The 19,567-nt window shown below is 33.8% G+C and overlaps 1 protein-coding gene across 10 annotated transcripts in view; it reads right to left on the bottom strand.

Moving 5' to 3' along the window:
* Positions 1–19,567, bottom strand: part of EHBP1 (EH domain binding protein 1) — a 375,639-nt gene that overhangs the window by 77,856 nt on the left and 278,216 nt on the right. For all 10 annotated transcript variants that reach the window (XM_053667020.1, XM_053667021.1, XM_053667023.1 and 7 more), the window contains one exon: positions 16,379–16,522. In XM_053667020.1, coding sequence (XP_053522995.1) covers positions 16,379–16,522 — 144 coding nt within the window. The remainder of the gene's footprint in view (positions 1–16,378; positions 16,523–19,567) is intronic.

The following is a 19,567-nucleotide window of genomic DNA, read 5'->3' as shown; positions in this document are numbered from 1 at the left end:
GGGCTTCCAGAGAAGGTGACCAACACAATCCTTTTAGAAGCCATCAGGCAAGTGACTCTAAATTCTAATGTGCACAATGTATCACAGAGGGCTAATACACATATAAGCAATTAGTCTGGTATGGGAATACTTATCTACTTTGTGACAAAAAAGAAAGTCACATTTCAATTTCACTCTCATTAAAGTCACATTTCTCATTTCATTCACATTGCAAGGTTCTTTTGTAATACTGAAACAGTATATACAGGCAACAAAGACTAATAGTTTAAAATTTTTTAAATCGAAATACTTGCAAATATTTTAAATATACAGAGAAAATAACTTGCTAAGCATCTCATAAATTAGAGTAAGATTTTAGGAGGTTAATTAGAGAGCTTTCTTTTCTATAGCTAATTTTTTAAAATGCAGTTTAACCCCCTTTTGGGAAGGGGACTATTTCAAAGGGCTGATTTTTGCACTACCCCTGTCAAAGAAGGTCAGAAACACTCAAGTATAAAGTCACTGCACTACTATGGCACAAATAGTTTCTGCGGCTAAAATCAAACAAAGACCAATTAAACTAATCATAACGTTCCAGTGAACACAAGGAAGCTCACCTGGTATTTCTGGACTTCTTCCTTGAATTTTCAAATCTACTCAGTTCTTGGTATTATAATTACCTTGACCAAAATACTGTGAAATTGCTGCTCTGATCTACTAATGGCTGCAAAAATCAAGTCGTTGTGGTTTCATGCCAAGGGGCCATAGCAAGGTGGCGCAATGATTTCTGACACAGAAGACAACTTCTAAAAACTCAAAAGGAAAAATTAACGGGATGTGGTTTACATTGCCAAAGACTGTTCATTAATTACCAATTTAATCACTGCTGGAGGCATGACATTACGAAAATCTGACTGAAAGTTCTAATAGATTATGAAGACCACCTAAGAAGAATGACCAAGAAATGTACAAAACAATTAATACTGTTTCACTGCTATCAAAGACACTCAGATTATTTTACATCAAGTGAAGCAAAAGAATTAGTAGCTTCACAGTGCTACCACTAGGAACTGTAAATACAATAGAATACAATTAGTAATGCACATGTGACTTTTTGTTGAAGGCATATATCCTTGGGAAAGCTAGAACATGATAAGGAGAACAAAAGCAACATTAAAAAATGAAATGAATAAAGATTTAAAATCTACCCTTGTGCATGCTGAGCAATAACAGCACAAGAAATACAAATATAGCTCTTAGTAATGGTGATATTACCCTGGAATGTTCAGCACTGCACTGCACTGAACAGCTCTATGAAATATACATACGGCCATTAATAGTCGCATAAAAGGAGTGTTCCTGATGCTAAGACACCTAGCCCTAGCTTCATACATTCACGGCAATTTCAAATAACTAAGACTTTTGAGGCTAGGGGTTTGTAGCCACATAATAGAAAAGATGCTTGAGTTTTTTTTCTCCTAACAATGTAGTGTTTTGTGTGACTTTGAAGATATGCTAGCAAGCTAACAATATGTTTTCTAAGAAGTCTAGTAGCCATTGTTAGGACAGCAGACTTCAAATCAACTTAAATTTAGACATAATAGATAAACTATTATTTAAATCATAGTGAATAAAAACCACTGCCTTGTACAGAGGCATTTATGCCAAGCATAGAAATACGCCGGCATTCTTCTAGAAAATGCAACTATAAAAAAGATCAGCTATAAAGTGTCTTACTGGTCTGAAACGGATTATGTACATTAAATCTTCTGTCATTATGTTGAAGTAAAAAATAAATATATTTTCATCTCAGTGCCCTGGGTATAGATATTTCAGCTCATATAGAGAATAAAAATCTTTAAATAAGATAAAATGTTACTCAAAATTTTAGATTTCTTTTTATAATAATTGATATTCTTTTGAACTTAAAATGCAAAGTTAATCTACTTCTTCCCAGTAGAATTGAAAATACATGTAATTAGAAAAAACAAAAATTTTAGTTTCATTCCTAGAGGCTAGTCATTTATATAGAACACAGTCATTGTTCATAAACATATAGTGTAATCTTACATCATATATATTTTATGATGAAACATACACAGGACACATATATTTATGAAAACTATGGGAAAAAGTTTTATCTATCGGGTTACCAAAATGATGTTTAGTGTTTTTTACCTATTGGACAGTAACTACTTTTATTATTTGGAATAGATCTAGTGATCTTACCTAAAGCTGCTACGATTATCAGCATGACAAACTAGTCCCATTTAAATCAATATTTTCCAATTAACATCAAAAGTACAAGGTTGGTATCCCACCCCTTCACAGCAACAAAATACCTGTTAAAGGTTTAATCTGCAAAAGAGCAGCATCATTCTCTTGGTTCTTACCAAATAAGCCATTTGGATTTATTACGAAAGACCAATGAAAAAAGTCACTGCACTTGCAAATTCCCATATAGACAGTGTTCTTTAGAGGATTCAAATATTCCTGCCAATCTTTGAAAATAGATACTGAGAACCTTCCAGGACTTCCTGCTAACTTGCGCTTTAGCCCTGTTAAGTGAGAATGGGCTCCTATGTGAATTGACTCTAATGGGTTACTCACTATGCTTGTAGATTAAATATTAGGCAAAAAACTTCAGCTCTGTTTTATAATAACATTGTAATTAATTTCTGATCTTTCTTTTAAAAAACTTTCCAGGTGTCTAAAACCTATGTGCAAACCATATTCTTATTCTACATAAAGTTGGAAAAAAAACTGAAAACAAACATCTATAAATTCATTGATTGATAAGTGATTAGATTAATTACATTGAAAAAAATCCCAATTCTCTTTTCAGTCTTTCTATTTATAAAACAGATTTCATTCTTTCTTAAAAACATCAAAATAATAATTAAACTTACATGGCATCATTCTTCTGATAGGTTCAAAATGCCTCACAAATATCTTAACAATTCCAAGGACTGTGGGTAGCAAGATTGTCATCCTTTATTCTTAGAGTTACTGATCTTAAACTTTAGCACATCAACTGCAAACATCTCTTTCAGCTACCCATGCAATTATATGAGCATAATTAAATGTAATGGTGGTGATTTATTACAAGTATTTTAAAAAGCAACTATATACTAGTATAAAGTAATAAGCAAATGAGCCTGAAATACACTAGCCTCTTAAATTCTATTTGTGCATTTCTTGGGGAAAACATGTTTGGGGGAATTGAATAATGAAGAAAATAATAAAAAAGGACATACTTTCTTGAGAAAAGCCATTATATTTTTCTTAGATTTTGTGTTTATATTATATAATCAAGGAGGCTTCTTTGGATTATATAATGGCTGGACTATTGAACCTGACAAACTTCTGAGTTATTTGAGTACATGTGGAAAGCAATTAACAAACTATCATATCTAAAATTTACACTAGCAAAATTTAACATGAAAATCTTCATAGAAAATAGAAACGGGAAGCAAGAAATATAAAATAAATTCAGAGCAATGAAATCTGTCTCCTATAGAAAAATAATTTTTCTTTTTTCTGAAACAAGTTAAATGAACACCTACAGACACGGAGATACTAATGAATCACTAAACTACTTTCCCTAAAAAGGACAAATGCAGTATATCCTTGCAGCAAGATCTCATTAAAATGTGCAATGACAGTTGGTAAAACTTAAGAAAATAAAAAAGTTTACAGCATCTGTGTTTGTAAATTGCCTTTCAAGAGAAATTACAGTTCAAATCTTTCCTGAGGATAACTTGAGTCTGTACATAGGAATTCACAAGGTAAAATTACTAAATGTTGTTTTCAGGGTCTTGGACACTGTTTTCCTGGCCTTCCAGCTTAAAGGTATCTAGATTTATATGAAAGGGAGTTTTTTGTAGAGTGATGTGATTGAAGGCAGAATCAGGAGCTGAGGTCCTAGAATACAGGAAAACCAGGTGTATCTAAGGATATGGTGTGCACACATCCTAACAACACAGAAAGGTACCATAACACAGGATTCAAGAATAGGAAGACAAGGATTACACAGGGAGCCTTAAATCCCAAAGTGTCAAATGTTATTTCTATAACTGACTCAAGAAAAAGAGATGGACACTAACTTCCTCTGCCTAATGATAATTAATTCAGCTTTGAAGACCTTCAGAGACACCTTTTTCCTGTTTACAAACCTTTACTACCAAGAAACTCCTTATAGCAACCCAAAATTTTCATTTTTAAGCTCATTTTAAAAATGTTTACTTATTAATTTTAAAGAGAAAAGATAAGGAGCAGGAGAGAGAGAGACAAATGGGTATGTTACTTCACTCATTTATGCTTTCATTGGTTAATTCTTGTATGTGCCCTGACCAGGGATTAAACCCACACACAACCTTGGCATATCAGGCCGACGCTCTAACTAACTTGGCTACTTGACCAGGGCTAAGCTAATATTTTTAAGTCGACACTCAGAAGATATGAAAAATAGCCTGTCCCTGTTCCCTCCACTTACTCACTGAACAAACATTTACTTAATACTTGGTGCTGTGGATATTTCTGGGTATTCAGCTCTACTTGAGTGGGAGAAAGAGGTAATTAGATTATTATATGGGATAAATATGACAGTTGATATGTGTATAACATACTAAAAAAAGATAAAGGAAGGAGAATTTACTGCTAGAAGCCATGACGCAGGTGCTCATAGAAAAAGTGATATTTCAGTGGAAACTAAAAAGGGAAGAAGGGCATTTCAGGGAAAGAACAGTATACTTGACACAGGGACAAAAGAACATGACACATTGTCTCTGCAAGCAACTTAGCAGAGTGGGACTGTAGAGTGAGAAATAAGAGAGGTGAGAGGTGAAATTGGAAGAGGGGAAATAGGAAGGGATTTACAATAATCTTGCATGAGTTTATGTTGAATTAATTCTCTTGGGTAAGCAGGAGCTACCAAAAATATTTTGAGCCTTCATATACTCAAATAAGTACTTAAGCAATTTCCCAGTTTTCTCCTCTTTATATTTTATAAGCCTATCTTTCCTTATAAGATTTTTTTCAACCCTTTAACATGTCTCGATATCCTCTAAGTTCTCACTCTCTCTCAGCCCAGAACCAGGTACAAAAGTATCAATAAAAGGTAACCTATACTGAGTACACAGATATATTCCATGTACTACATACAACATCAATGAGTAAAAAGCTCTATCCATTCTTCTTGGTATTTATCGGGTCCTAAATCAGTGGTCTCGTAAGAGTAATAACAGTAAGCTCTTCAGTCAACTCTTGTCTCATTTATCTAAGGCTTGAGGTCACTCCTGGGTACCAACTTTTAAAGCTCATTGTAATTCTCAAACTGGGAATACAAAAAACAATGGGTAGCAGCAGGCATATCTCTACCCTCTAGTAACTCTCTTCTCTACCACAGCATACCTTATGAAGGAAGGGCAAGAGAATTTACAGTAAATTAAAAAATAAAAGGATGATAAATTAAGGAACAGATTAAAGAACATAAGCAAGTGAAAACAGCAGCAATCACTTCACTAAATTAGATGCCAGCTCTTTTTTTTTTTTTTTGAGTTAGACCTGCTTTTTATTTCCCAGAAGTCTTTTGATCTCTCCAGAAAGAAAGGCATTCTGACACTGAAGTGGGGGTGGCATTAGTCATGGTTACCTTACCCCCTTCAGTATGGACACCTATTAATTTGAATGTCACACAGGAAAAAAAAATGTCTGGCCTCCATTTTAAAAATGGAAAAACAGATTTAAAGAAATTAAGTAATTTCCAACTTTAGTATCATGTAACTCTCATTCAATTGTTCCAGCGATCCTCTTTTTCTTTCGTCAGCCAAGGTAGTCATACTACTTTTCAAATATATAGACAGTACTGCTAAATAATCCCAACCTATATGTATGAGAGAGCTACCTAGAAATGATAAAGAAAATGACCAAATTAAGAAAAATACTATGTCCCTGAGAAAGGCATCAACCTAATATCAAGTGACATATTAAACTAAAAATCTGACAAGCAATGGTAAGGTCTAATTGCTGTATTTGTGAAGCTGGATTTATCTGACATTTTACATTCTCCTTCAATCACTTCAACATTAGATAGAAGCCACACAAAGTATCAAGTGTCAAAACTACAGCAACAGTTCTAGAATGTGTTAGTTCATTAAATTTGATGTTCTTCACAACACATCTCTAGATAGGGCTTGACCTATCTAAACAATAAGCAATAGCAGAATGTGCAGGAAAGAGCTTTTAAATTGAGTTTAAACTGTAACTAAGAAGAGGTTACAACAGTATCTCCCATGCCACCTGCTCTTCTTACAATGTGATTTCAACACTCCTCCCATTGAGTGATGCAGTCCACAAGTCTTCTCCTTAAACCTGGGTGGAGCTTAGTGTTTGCTTGGGCCAAGAGCAGGACAAGAGTGATACTACAGACTTCTAAAGCTAGACTGTAAGAAAGCCATGCACATTCACCTTATCCTCTTGGGACACTTGCTCTTAAATCCAGCCACCATGCTGTAAGGAAGCACAAACTAGTGCAAGTGGAAGAGACCATATGGAAAGGTCACATGCAGGTCTCCCAATAGCAGTCCAGCAGAGATCCTAGCTGAAAACCAGCCCCACACATTGTGGAACAGAAATAAACCATTCCTAGTGTCCTACCCGAATGCCTAACTCATTTTATCCATAATAAAATGGTTGTTTTATGCAAATAAGGTTTAAAGTGGCTTTTTTATGTGGCAAAAGATAATTTGAAAAAGAAGGGCAAGAAGAACATCTTTGGGATTGTTTAAAGCATAATTTTTTTTAAGCAATAGAGTACAACTTTGGGTAAGTAGAAAACAAATGCAACAAAGTGACCAGTCTGGCATGTAGCTAGCTAGTTCTACAGCATGGAGCTGCTCTCTGGGGAAAACAACTGTAATAACTGACACAACTGTAACTAACCCAAGTCACATCAGTGGCATTCAAAAGAGCTATGAGATACTTTGTGAGATACCATGATTACTATTGATCAATCTTAGTCATTGACATTTTTATGCCTTAATGTGAACAGGACTGCTATTTAGTCTGCCATTTATCTCACATCTAGGCACAAACTAGTATTATCAACTATAAAAGGAGAGTTTTTTTCCTAGGTCTCTCTCCTTAAGAAACACACACACACACACACACACACACACTCACCCTTAAGAGATACTCCAAGACAACACTAGTTTAAATGGTCAAATTTGCTTGGGTATACTAAAAAAAAATTAGTAAACATATCTTTTTTGGTTACCAAAAATTTCCCTACTATAAAATATTTAACATGTCATATTTTTGAAACAGAAAAAAACAGAAGGGAAAATGTCTTAATAAGCCATTTGTTACACTATCTCTTAGGGATAGATATTGTTACTATGTTCATGATTTTTCATCCTGTCCTTTTCAATGCACATGTGAAAACACAGAATCTATTATTTCAAAATGGAGTTCATATGTCAGATACTATTTTATATCTTGTCTCATACAAAATAACATTGTAAGTATTGTCTTATGTCTTTTCAATATTCTTTCAAAATATTATTGAATTTTTTAATGGCTATATAACTAGTATATATATATATATTTTTTTAAAGATTTTTTAAAATTTATTTTTAGAAAGAGGGAGAGGAATGCAAAAAGAGAGGGAGAGAAACATCAATATTAGAGACAAACATTGATCAGTTGCTTCCTGTGTGCATCACAAATGAGGACCAAACACACAAGCCAGGTATGTGCCCTGACCAGGAATCAAACCAGCAACTTTTGGCTTCATGAGACAAGGCCCAAACCAAGACACACCAGTCAGTGTCAAGTATACATATTTGTTATAATTTTATTTGATCATTACCCTATTTGTAGCAAATATTGTTTTTTACTTTTTCTATTACAAATAATATGATGAAAACCTGAATACTATACTTTGTTAGTAAAATTATTAAAGAAAATTAGCATATAATATTTCAAAAATTATATTTTATTGATTATGCTACTATAGTTTTCCCAATTTTTCTCCATTTATCCCTCCTCCACACTGTACCCCCAGCCCTACAACATCCCCCCGCTTAGTTCATGTCCACGGGTCACACATATAAATTCTTTAAGCTGTTTCCTATACCACTTTTGACCTCTCTCTACCTATTTAATGCCTGCCAACTATGCTTCTTCTTCACCGTACCTTTCCCCCCTATTCCTCCCCTACCACTTCCCACTGAAAACCCTCCATGTGATGTCCATTTATCTGATTCTGTTCCTGTTCTAGTTGTGTGCTTAGTTTTTGCTTTGTTTTTTGTTTTTTTTAGGTTCATTTGTTGATAGTTGTGAGTTTGTTGTCATTTTACTGTTCATAGTTTTGATATTTTTCTTTTTCTTAGATAAGTCCCTTTAACATTTCATATAATAAGGGCTTGGTGAAAATGAACTCCTTTAACTTGACCTTATCTGGCAAGCACTTTATCTTCCCTTCCATTCTAAATGACAGCTTGGCTGGATAGCATAATCTTAGAAGTAGGTCCCTGTTTTTCATAACTTTGAATACTTTCCAGCCCCTTCTTGTCTGCAAGGTTTCTTTTGAGAAATTAGCTAATAGCCTTATGGGAACTCCATTGTAGGAAACTGTCTCCTTTTCTCTTGCTGTTTTTAAGATTCTCCTTATCTTTAATCTTGGGCAATTTAATTATGATGTGTCTTGATGTGCTCCTCTTTGGGCCCAAGTTGTATGGAGCTCTCTGAGCTTCCTGTCTATTTTCTTCACCAGATTAGGAAAGTTCTCCTTCATTATTTTTTCAAATAAGTTTTCAATTTCTTGCTCTTCCTCTTCCCCTTCTGGCACCCCTATGATTTGGATGTTGGAACATTTAAAGTTGTCCTGCAGGTTTCTAAGCCTCTCTCACTCTTTTAAATTCTTGTTTCTTCATTCTGTTCCAGTTGAATGTTTATTTCTTCCTTCTGCTCCAAATCATTGACTTGAGTTCCAGTTTCCTTCCCTTCACTGTTGGTTCCCTATGCATTTTTCTTTACTTCGCTTTGTATTGTCTTCACTTCTTCCTGTATTTTGTGGTTGTAATGCAATAATTTCTGTGAGCATCCTGATTACCAGTGTTTTGAACTCTGCATCTGATAGGCCGGCTATCTCCTTGTTGCTTAGTTTTTGTTCTGGAGTTTTGATCTGTTCTTTCATTTGGGCCATATTTCTTGGTCTTCGCACACCTGTTATGTTGTAAGGGGCAGAGTCTTAGGTATTCGCCAGGGCAGGACAGTCGTTGTGTTGTGGTACTGTACATGGGGAAGGGGTCAGAGAGGGAACAATGCCACTTGCTCAGCTCTGGTCCCACTTTCAGTCATTTCCCCCACTCCCCACAAGCAAATTGCGCCCTTCTGGTTGCTGCCTTGGTGCTGATTCCTAGATGGTGTGCTTGTGTACATTCTAGGACCTCATGGGCCTCTCAAACAGATTCTCCTGTGAGACTGGCAGTTTCTCCCCCTGCCACAGCCACCAGAGGTTTTTACAGCCAGAGGTTTTGAGGGTTTATTTTTCTCATGGTGGAACCCTGGGTTGCAAGGTCTGTCTCGCTCCCCAGTTGTTCCTCCTGATTTGTACAGCTATGACTGTGGGACTGCTGGGTCTGCCAGCTGATACCATGTCACACATCCTCTCCCACCTTGGCTGCCCATCTCTGTACCTCCTACCAGTCTGGATGAATGTTTCTTCTTTAACTGTGGTTGTTGGACTTCCATATAATTCAATTTTATGGCAGTTCTGGGTATTTTTTGTTTTTTAATTGGTGGTTATCTTTCTTTTGTGTAAGGGAGCATAACGTATGTACCTATGACTCCATCTTGACCTTCAGAAGTTCAGGATACCTGAATTCTAAACCTAGGTTGCCACTCTTTCCAACCCTAGGTAAATTTAAACATTCTTTCCTAACTCATTTTCTTAATCTCTACAGTGAAAAAACAGTATCAAGTCCTACTTCACAAAGACATCAGAAAAATGAATAAGAAAATATAGCACAATATTTTTAAAATACAATTCCTGAAGTCAAATTGTTTAGATTTAATTCTTGGCTCTACTACTGTGACTATGGACGATTCATTAATTTGTGTGTCAGTTTTCTCAACTGTAAAACAGAGATGATAATACTTAAACTAATATAAAAGTTGTAGAAATTGAGTGAGAAAATCCACGTGAAAGCACTTGAATCCCGATTGATACATAGTCAGTGCTCAAAAAACATTGGATGATAATTATTAGTGTATGTAAATTTTGCACAGAGGCAAAGCAATTTTTAAAAATCTACTTTCCAGACAGATTATTTCATTTTAGGTATTCTGAATTTTAAATCGACAGTTGTAAAATATAAAGAAAGGTATAAGTTTTCTGTATTTTTAGAGCCTGACAAAATTATGAAACTAAGTTTATCACAAATAAATAAAATATCAACAAAATAACTTTATTTTTAGAAAAATATTCTTTCTGTGGCTCTTCACTTATCTGAATCATTTTCACCATAAAATCTTAGTTTAAATGCCTTTTCTCAAATTATCCTTTTATGCAATTTTTTTATTATCTGTCTCTTCCCACCAGAACATAAACTGCACGAAGGAAGTCTTTCTGTCATTCTGAATATACTCAGTTCAGACACTCAATATCTGGCAAATGTCTGAATCAACAAATTAATGATGTAATTGATGTAATAGACTAGGCACTGAAAAAGTTGGCATCAAGTTTACAAAATATCTTCCTTAAAAATTGATCCTTTATTTTTTATATTAAAAATGGTCATTTAGATGAATGTGTTGCATATGTTTTATCATGACCCACAGTTAAAAAATACATTTTATATCAAGATCCACTAAGCATTCACACCTATAAAATTAAAGTGTTTCATACAAAAATACTACACTTACTATGTGTGATGAATTTTGATATTTTCTATTCCACTGTAATATATTCCTTTTTATTAAAAATATAGTTATTGTGGCTCACTAGCAGATTTTGTATCACGTTATATGCAAAGACTTGAAGTATTAATAACTATGCTTGAGGTACGAGGTTATTAAGCTGGTATCTAAAAAGTATTTTTAAAAGTATACATAGAAAGAAATAAAACTGTCTTTGCTCACGGATGACACAATCATCTATGTAGAAATCGAAAAGAATAATGAAAAAAACTTCCCTGGAACTGATAAGTAATTATAGCAAGGTTGTAGGATACAAGGCTATTATACAAGAATATTGCATTCCCACACACAAGCTATAAACAAGTGGAATTTGATATTAAAAACATAATGCCATTAATATTAGGACCCTCAAAATTAAATTCTTAAGTATAAATCTAACAAAATATGTATAGTATCTATAAGAAGAATACTATAAAACCCTGGGGATGAAATCCAGGAAGAACTAAACAAATGGAAGATAGTCCATGTAACAGATAGACAGACTCAATATTATAAACATGTGAGGTTTTCCCAATTTGACCAATAGATTCCATGGAATTTCAATAAAAATCTCAACAAGTTATTTTGTGAATATCAACAAACTGATTCTAAAGTTTACATGGTGAAGCAGAAGACCCAGAATGGCAAACACATGACTGAAGGAGAAGAATAGAGTTGGAGGACTGATCCTACCTGAATTAAAAACTTACCATAAAGCTACAGTAATCAAGACAGTCTGGTATTGGCAAGAAAACAGACAAATAGATCAGTGGAACAGACTAAAAGCCCAGAAATAAATCCCTACAAATATAGCAACTTACCTTTGACAAAGGAGCAAAAGCAACACAAAAGAGCAAAGCCAGTTTTCAACAACTGGTGCTGAAACAACTGGGTATCTACATGCAAAAATATAAATCTAGACATGGATCTTACACCCATCAGAAAATTATATCAAAATGAACTATTGACCTAAATGTGAAACACAAAACTATAAAATTCCTAAAAGATGACACAGAAGAAAACCTAGATGATTTTGTATACAGTGATGTCTTTTTCGATATAACACCAAAAGCAAGACCCATGAAAGATAATGGAAAAGCTGAATTTCAATAAAATGAAAAACCTCTGCTCTGAAAAAGACAATGTGGAGAGAATGAGAAGACAAGCCAGACAAGAAGAAAATATCTGCAAAAGACACATCTGATTTAAAAAAAAAATAACTCTTATGCAAAATATACAATGAACTGTTTAAAACTCAACAGAAAAAAAAATAAACAACCCATCCTTAGTCCTGCCTTGCTTCCTCTTTCAAATATTAATTGACTATAAAGGTGTAGGTTTAATTTTGGGCTCTCTATTCTGTTCTGTTCATTTATGTGTCTATTTTTATGCCATACTATGCTATTTTGATTACTATGGCCTTACAGTAAAATTTGATATTAGGTAGAATGATTCCTCCAATTTTGTTCTTCTTTCTCAAGATAGCTGCTGCTATTCAGAGCCTTTTGTGGTTCCATGTAAATTCTTGAAATATTTGCTGTAATTCTGCAAAGGACATCAATAGTATCTTGATAGGAACTGTGTTGGATCTAGAGATTGCTTTATGAATATTTTAATGATGTTAATTCTTCCTATCCATGAACATGGTATGTGCTTCCACTTATTTGTATCTTCTTCAATTTCTTTCTTCAACATGTTCCACTTTTTTGAGTACAGGTTTTTTACATCTTAGTTAGGTTTATTCCTAGGCATTTTATTCTTTTTGAAGCAATAGTGAATGGATTTGTTTTCTTAATTTCCCTTTCTGATAGTTTGTTATTGGCATATCAAAAATACAACTGATTTCTGGATACCAATTTTGTACCCTTCTACTTTACTAAATTCTTTTATCAGTTCAAGTAGTTTCTTGGTGAAATCTTAGGGGTTTCATTGGGAAAAGTGAACAATATATAGAGAAAAATGAAACTAGACCATCTTCTTATACCACACACAAAAATAAATTAGACATGGTTTGCAGACTTAAATGTTAGAGCAGAAATCATAAGAATTCTAGAAGTAAACAGGCAGTAAAATCTCGAACACTGCTTATAATATTTTTTCTGACATATCTCCTCTAACAAGAGGAAAAAAGAAAAAACATAGACAAATGGGATTACATCAAAATAAAAAGTTTTTGCACAAGAAAGGAAATCATCAACAAAATAAAAAGACAACCCACAGAATGGGAGAACATATTTGCTGATACACCTGATAAAGGGTTAATATCCAAAACTTATAAAAAACTTCTGAAACTCAACATCAATCCCTCCAAACAATCTAATTAAACAAATGGGCAGAGGACCTGAATAGACACTTCTCCAAAGAGGACATAGAGATGGCGAACAGACATATGAAAAGATGCTCGAAGTCACTAATCATCAGGAAATTCAAATGAAAAGCACAATGAGATACCATCCCACATCAATCAGAATGACTATCAACAAATTAACAAACAACAAGTGCTGGAGAGGATGTGGAGAAAGGGAATCATTTTGTACTGTTGGTGGGAATGCAGACTGGTGCAGCCAAATGAAAGCAGTATCAGGATACTTAAAAAAATTAAAAATGTTATCTGCCTTATGATGCAGTGATTCCACTTCTGGGAATTTATTCAGAGAAACCCGAAACACTAATGCAAAAGAACATAAGCACCCCTATGTTCTCTGCAGCATTATTTACAATTGCCAAGATATGGAAGCAGCCCAAGTGTCCATCAATAGATGAGTGCATAAAATAACTATGGGACATTTATACAATGTAATTCTACTCTGCTATAAAAAAAAAGACAGAAAATTTTACCCTTTGCAAGAGCATGGATGGACCTGTAGAACATTATGCTAAGTGAAATAAGCCTGTCAGAGATAGACAAATACCACATGATTTCACTGATGTGGAATCTAATGAACAAATTGAACTAACAAGTGAAACAGAGACAGACTCATAGATGGAGAACAGATGACAGCCAATGGGGTGGGGAGGATGGGGGGTGGATGGATTGAGCAAAAGGAAAAAGGATTCATGGCCATTAATTCACACCACAACAGTGTGGTGATAAATGTTATGGGAAAAATGCAATAAAAATTTTTTTAAATAAAATAAAAAACCAGATTGGTATAAAGGTCACGTCTTTGGAAGTGGTGACCATAATAGTAGTGGCCATAAACCTTTTCCAAAGATTTACAGATTGCCAATAAGCATATTAAAAGATGCTCCAAAAATATGTGTCAACAGGGAGATCAAAACAATGAGCCATTAAACATCTATTAAAATGGCCAAAATTTAGAACACTGACAACAACAAATGCTGACAAGCATATGGAGCAAAAGTACTCTTGTTTATTGCTGTTGGGAATGCAAAATGGTACAGTCACTTTGGAAGACGGTTTAGTGATTTCCTGCAAAAGGAAACATACTCTTATTATCAATCAATTGTGCTACTTGGTGTTTCCCAAAGTTGTTGAAAACTTATGTCTACATAAAACCTGCACATGGATATATAGCAGTTTAATTTAAAATTGCCACAACCTGAAAACAATCAGGATGTTTTTTAGTAGGTGAACGGATAAACAAACCATGATATATACAGACAATGAAATACTGGGTTGGCCAAAAGTCTGTTTAGTATTTTCTGTAAAATATGTAACACATTTTTCATTTTCATCAATAACTTCACTGATTTGGATATTTTGAGTATGTCGACTATCTCCTCCACGGCAGAACATGGATTGTTCTCAATTAATGTCTCAATTTGATCATCAACTTCAAGTAGTCTACCTGACCATGGAGCATCATCCAGAGAGAAATCTTCAGCACAAAACTTCATGACCTACTTTTAATATGTTCATTCAATCACAGCACCTTCTCCATTCACTGCACGCATCTTCTGTGTTTCAGATGTATTTTCACTTTTCTTGAAAAAATAAAATGTGCTGAATGTATTGAGTATTTTCTTCCATTTTCAATATTAAAATGGCTTTGCAAAAATTCACTAATTTTGATAAGGTGTTTTTAAATGATCACTGATATGACAGCTGTCATAATACTAAACAAAATTGTTTTGAATGAAGTTAAGACAACTAGTGCTACTAGAGTCATCTTACCAAAAAAACCCAAACTTTTTGGCCAACCCAATATTATTCAGTACTAAAAAGAAATGAGCTATCAAGATATGAAAAGACATGGAGGAATCTCAAATGCATATTACTTAGTAAAAGAAACTGAAAAAAGGCTATGTACCATGTGGTTACACCTAGAACATTCTGCAAAAGGCAAAATCAGGGAAATACTAAAATCATCAGTTTGGCAGGGTTGGGGATGGAGAGAGGGATGAATATGTGGAACACAAGAGGATTTTTAGAATAATGAAAATACTCTGATATTATAATGATGGATACAAGTCATTATACATTTCTCCACACTCGTAAAATGTACAACAGCAAAAGTGAACCATATATAAACTATGGACTTCAAGTGATTATAATGTGTTAATGTAGGTTTATCAGTTGTAAAAAATGTGACACTGTGATAGAGGATGTTGTTAATGAGGAGGCTATGCATGTGTGGGTATAGGGGGTATCTATGGGAAATCTCTGTACCCTCCCCTCAATTCTGCTGTGAATCTAAAACTGCTCTAAAAAATCTTAATTTAAAAAAAGATCATGCAGTTTTATGTATATATGAGTTTGCTGGTAGGGCAGAGTTGTCACAATTTTCAGATTCATGAAGAAATTCATTGCCTGCTATATCTTAGGGCTTCTATTACTGTGTGTTCATTATACAAAAATATGTATAAAAATTGGTTTAACAGGGAAGGCAGTACATGACAGGAAAGAGCATTGATTCTCAAGTCTAATGAGGCTGAGGTTCGAATCCTGGATTCAACATTTACTGACTAGGGAGGGAACCTTGTTTAGATTACCTTACCTATCAGCTTTTGTTTTTTTAACCTAGAAAGTAGTGTGAAAATCTCTTCATGGGGTTAAGTAAAATAAAAATTATGTAAAACATCATTGCAGTACCTAAAATATTTGGTAGGTATTCAATAACCAATAAGCATTGTTATTACATTCTAATATTTCTAACAAAATTAAGTTCTATGGACAATACAATTTTAAATAAAATAGAATTGAATTGCAAAATATAAATTAACAAAAAACAGATTATTCATGTGTGTAGAAATTATATTTCAAAATCTTTCTTTTCATCATAGCTACCACTGCTATGTAGAAATAATCACAACATGCTCCTCCAAATAGGACTTTGTAAGTTCAATAAATGTGGCAAATACCCACAATGTACAAAGTATGTGGAAAAATCACTTAGCAAAAATGCAAATAAATTAGTGCCCTCATCCCCATAATTATGATGAACTTATGGTTTTTTTAAACAATGATTCTCACATCACTTAGCTGCCTGTTGGAGAGTACCGTGGCTGCATTTGTATTCTGCTTATTCCCCGCCTTTAAAGCTGCATCTCTTCTTGCTTGCTCAAGCAGAACTCTTGCCCTTTCTTTAAGTTCTTCTTGTCGAGATAACATTCGTTGCTTAAAAGCAAAAATACAGAATTAGTAGCCTCAAAAAAGAAAAACAAAGAGTATGTAATCTACATTTGTAAACTAATCAACATTATATGATCTGTCAAAATAATAGTTTGGTTCAATTGTAGATATCACTCATGGTCAAGGAAGAGATAATAAACAGTAAACCTATTACTTTACTTAGCATAATACAAAACTTCATTATAAATTATTCATGTTTTAATATGATGATTTTAAACTTTTTTCTGTAATCTTAAGCAAGGAAGGAGCTTTCTTAAAGTGCACAATTCAGTGGTTTGCAGTATATTCACAAGGTCGTGAACTATCAACACTATATAATTCCAGAACATTTTCATCACCCAAGGTTTTAAAAGTATTAAACAAAAATTCTTCATATATACACTTCAAATGTATAAGTGATAATGATAGATTTTTAGTTCATGTTGATAAAAGAAATAACAGACTAAAACTGGTCATTGCACTTAAACTGGTTACAAATCAACACTTTCTCAAAAACAGATAGAATTAATTAAAGGAACACTCAATTTGTGGTCAAAACACCTGCTGTTAATCCTTCTTCTACTAATAATAAGCAATGTAACAGTGAACAGGTTACTTACAAATTTTACTGTATTCCATTACATGATATTTAAGAACTTTAAATATCATGTATTAGTCAAATATTAGGAGTCAAATATTAGTTCCATCACTTTACTGTGGGCAAGTTACTCAATCTGCCTAAGCCTAAATTTCCTCATGTATAAAACAGGAATAAAAACAGACAAACTCTCATACGTATACTGTATTGATTAAGCGAGCAAGAATAATGTACTGGGCATTAGATAAATGTTAACTATTATTTTATTTTTAAAAATCAATTTCCTCATCTTGAAAGAAGGGAGATCATCTTATAATTTGCCATTATTCAGAAGAGATCATCTTTAAGATACCTCTAGCTCTAAATTGTGATTCTGCAGGACTTCAGGGATTTCAATCAGCTACACAGACATAGCAAAAAACTACTTTGGTATTTAAAGCACATAAACACAATTTTTTAATCTGATTATAAATGAAAATTTAGAAAATATACACAAGTAAAAAGGAGAAAAATAAAACAAATTAGAGACATCATGCTCCCTGATTTTAAACTATATTACAAAGCTACAGTAATCAGAATATGGTATAAAAACAAATTCATAGATTAATGGAACAGAACAGAGAGCCCAGAAATAAACCTATGCATATATGAAAAATGAGAAAGAAGGCAAGAATCTACAATGGAGAAAGGACAGTCCCTTCAATAAATGGTTTTGGGAAAACTGGACAGCCACAAGGAAAACAATGAAACTAGACCGCAGTCTTACACCATTTAGAAAAATTAACTCAAAATTATTAAAGTCTTCGATATAAGACCTGAAATTCAAAAACTCCTTGAAGAAAAAAGGTGGTAAGTGCCTTGAAATTAGTCTTGATGGTGATGATGATGATAATTTAACACCAAAAGCAAAGGCAACAAAAGCAAAACAATCCAATCAAAAATGGGCAAAAGATCTGAATAGACATTTTTTTCAAAGAAGATATACAGATGGTCAAAGGTACATAAGAAGATGCTCAACATTTCTAGTTATCAGTGAAATGCAAATCAAAACCACAATGAGATGATTACCTCGTATCTGTTAGAATGGATATTATGAAAAACAAAATAAGTTAGTGTTGGTGAGGTGTGGAGAAAAGGGAACCCTCTGTTTACAGTCAATGGGAATGTAAATTGGTACAATTATAAAAAAACAGTAATAACGATCCTCAAAATATTTTTTTAAAAAAAGGAAGAAGAAAAGAAGTATCATTTGATCCAGCAATTCTACTTCTGGGTATTTATCTGAAGAAAGTAAACACACTAATTTGAAAATATACAGTTGTCCCTTGGTATCAGTGAGGAACTGGTTCCAGAATCCCTCTGGGTGCCAAAATTCAGGACTGCTCAAGTCCAAAATATAAAATGGCATAGTACTTGCATATAACTTATGCATAGCTTTTCATATACTTTAAATGATCTCCAGATTACTTGTGATACTTAGTACAGTATAAATCTCTACGTAAGTAGTTGTTATACTGCATTGTTTAGGGAATAACAACATGGTGAAATGCTTATACATGTTTAGTACAGATGCAACCACTGTAGGGCTAACTACTATAGTACACACCAGCAAAAATGCAATAATTTTTTCCACATATTTTTGACCTGTGGCTGGTTAAATCTGTGGATGCAGAACCTGCTGATATGAAGGACTGACTGACTATATATGCATCCTCATATTCATTGCATTTTCTCACATCCTTAAATATTTTTGAAGATATGATTTAAAATCATCTACATAGCATTCTATTAATATAAATTTATAATATTTCATTTAGCTTGTCTTATTGCATATTTAGGTGGTTTATAATTTCTCACTATCATAAACAATGCTTTGATAAACATCTTTACACATCAATTCTTCTATTTAACATTTTTTCTCTTTATTATGTATTTTTCCCATTACAACTTAGTCCCCTTATACCCTCCTTCCCCCCAGCAATACCACACTGTTGTCTATAGCCATGAATCCTTTTTCCTTTTTGCTCAATCCTCTCCCCCTCTTATTCTCCTCCCCACTCCACTGGCTGTCATCTGTTCTCCATCTATGAGTCTGTCTCTGTTTCACTTGTTAGTTCAATTTGTTCATTAGATTCCAAATCAGTGAAATCATATGGTATTTGTCTATCTCTGACAGGCTTATTTCACTTAGCATAATGTTCTACATTCTTGGTGGAATCTTTGGGGCTCTCTATGCACAGTATCATGTCACCCAAAACAATGACAGTTTTACTTCTTCCTTTCCAATTTGGATGTCTTTTATTTGTTCTTCTTGTCTGACTGCTGTGCCTAGGACTTCCAGTACTATGCTGATTAGGAAAGGTGAAGGCAGACATCTTTGTCTTGTTACAATCTTAAGGGGAATGCTTACAGTTTTGCCCACTGAGTATGATGCCAGCAGTGGATTACTCCAT

The sequence above is a fragment of the Artibeus jamaicensis genome, unplaced genomic scaffold (genome assembly GCF_021234435.1).
Source record: "Artibeus jamaicensis isolate MK-2021 breed Jamaican fruit bat unplaced genomic scaffold, CSHL_Jam_final contig_465, whole genome shotgun sequence".
Taxonomy (NCBI): domain Eukaryota; kingdom Metazoa; phylum Chordata; class Mammalia; order Chiroptera; family Phyllostomidae; genus Artibeus; species Artibeus jamaicensis.
The sequence above is the reverse complement of the archived record's forward strand: the minus strand, read 5'-3'. Positions and strand labels throughout refer to the sequence as shown.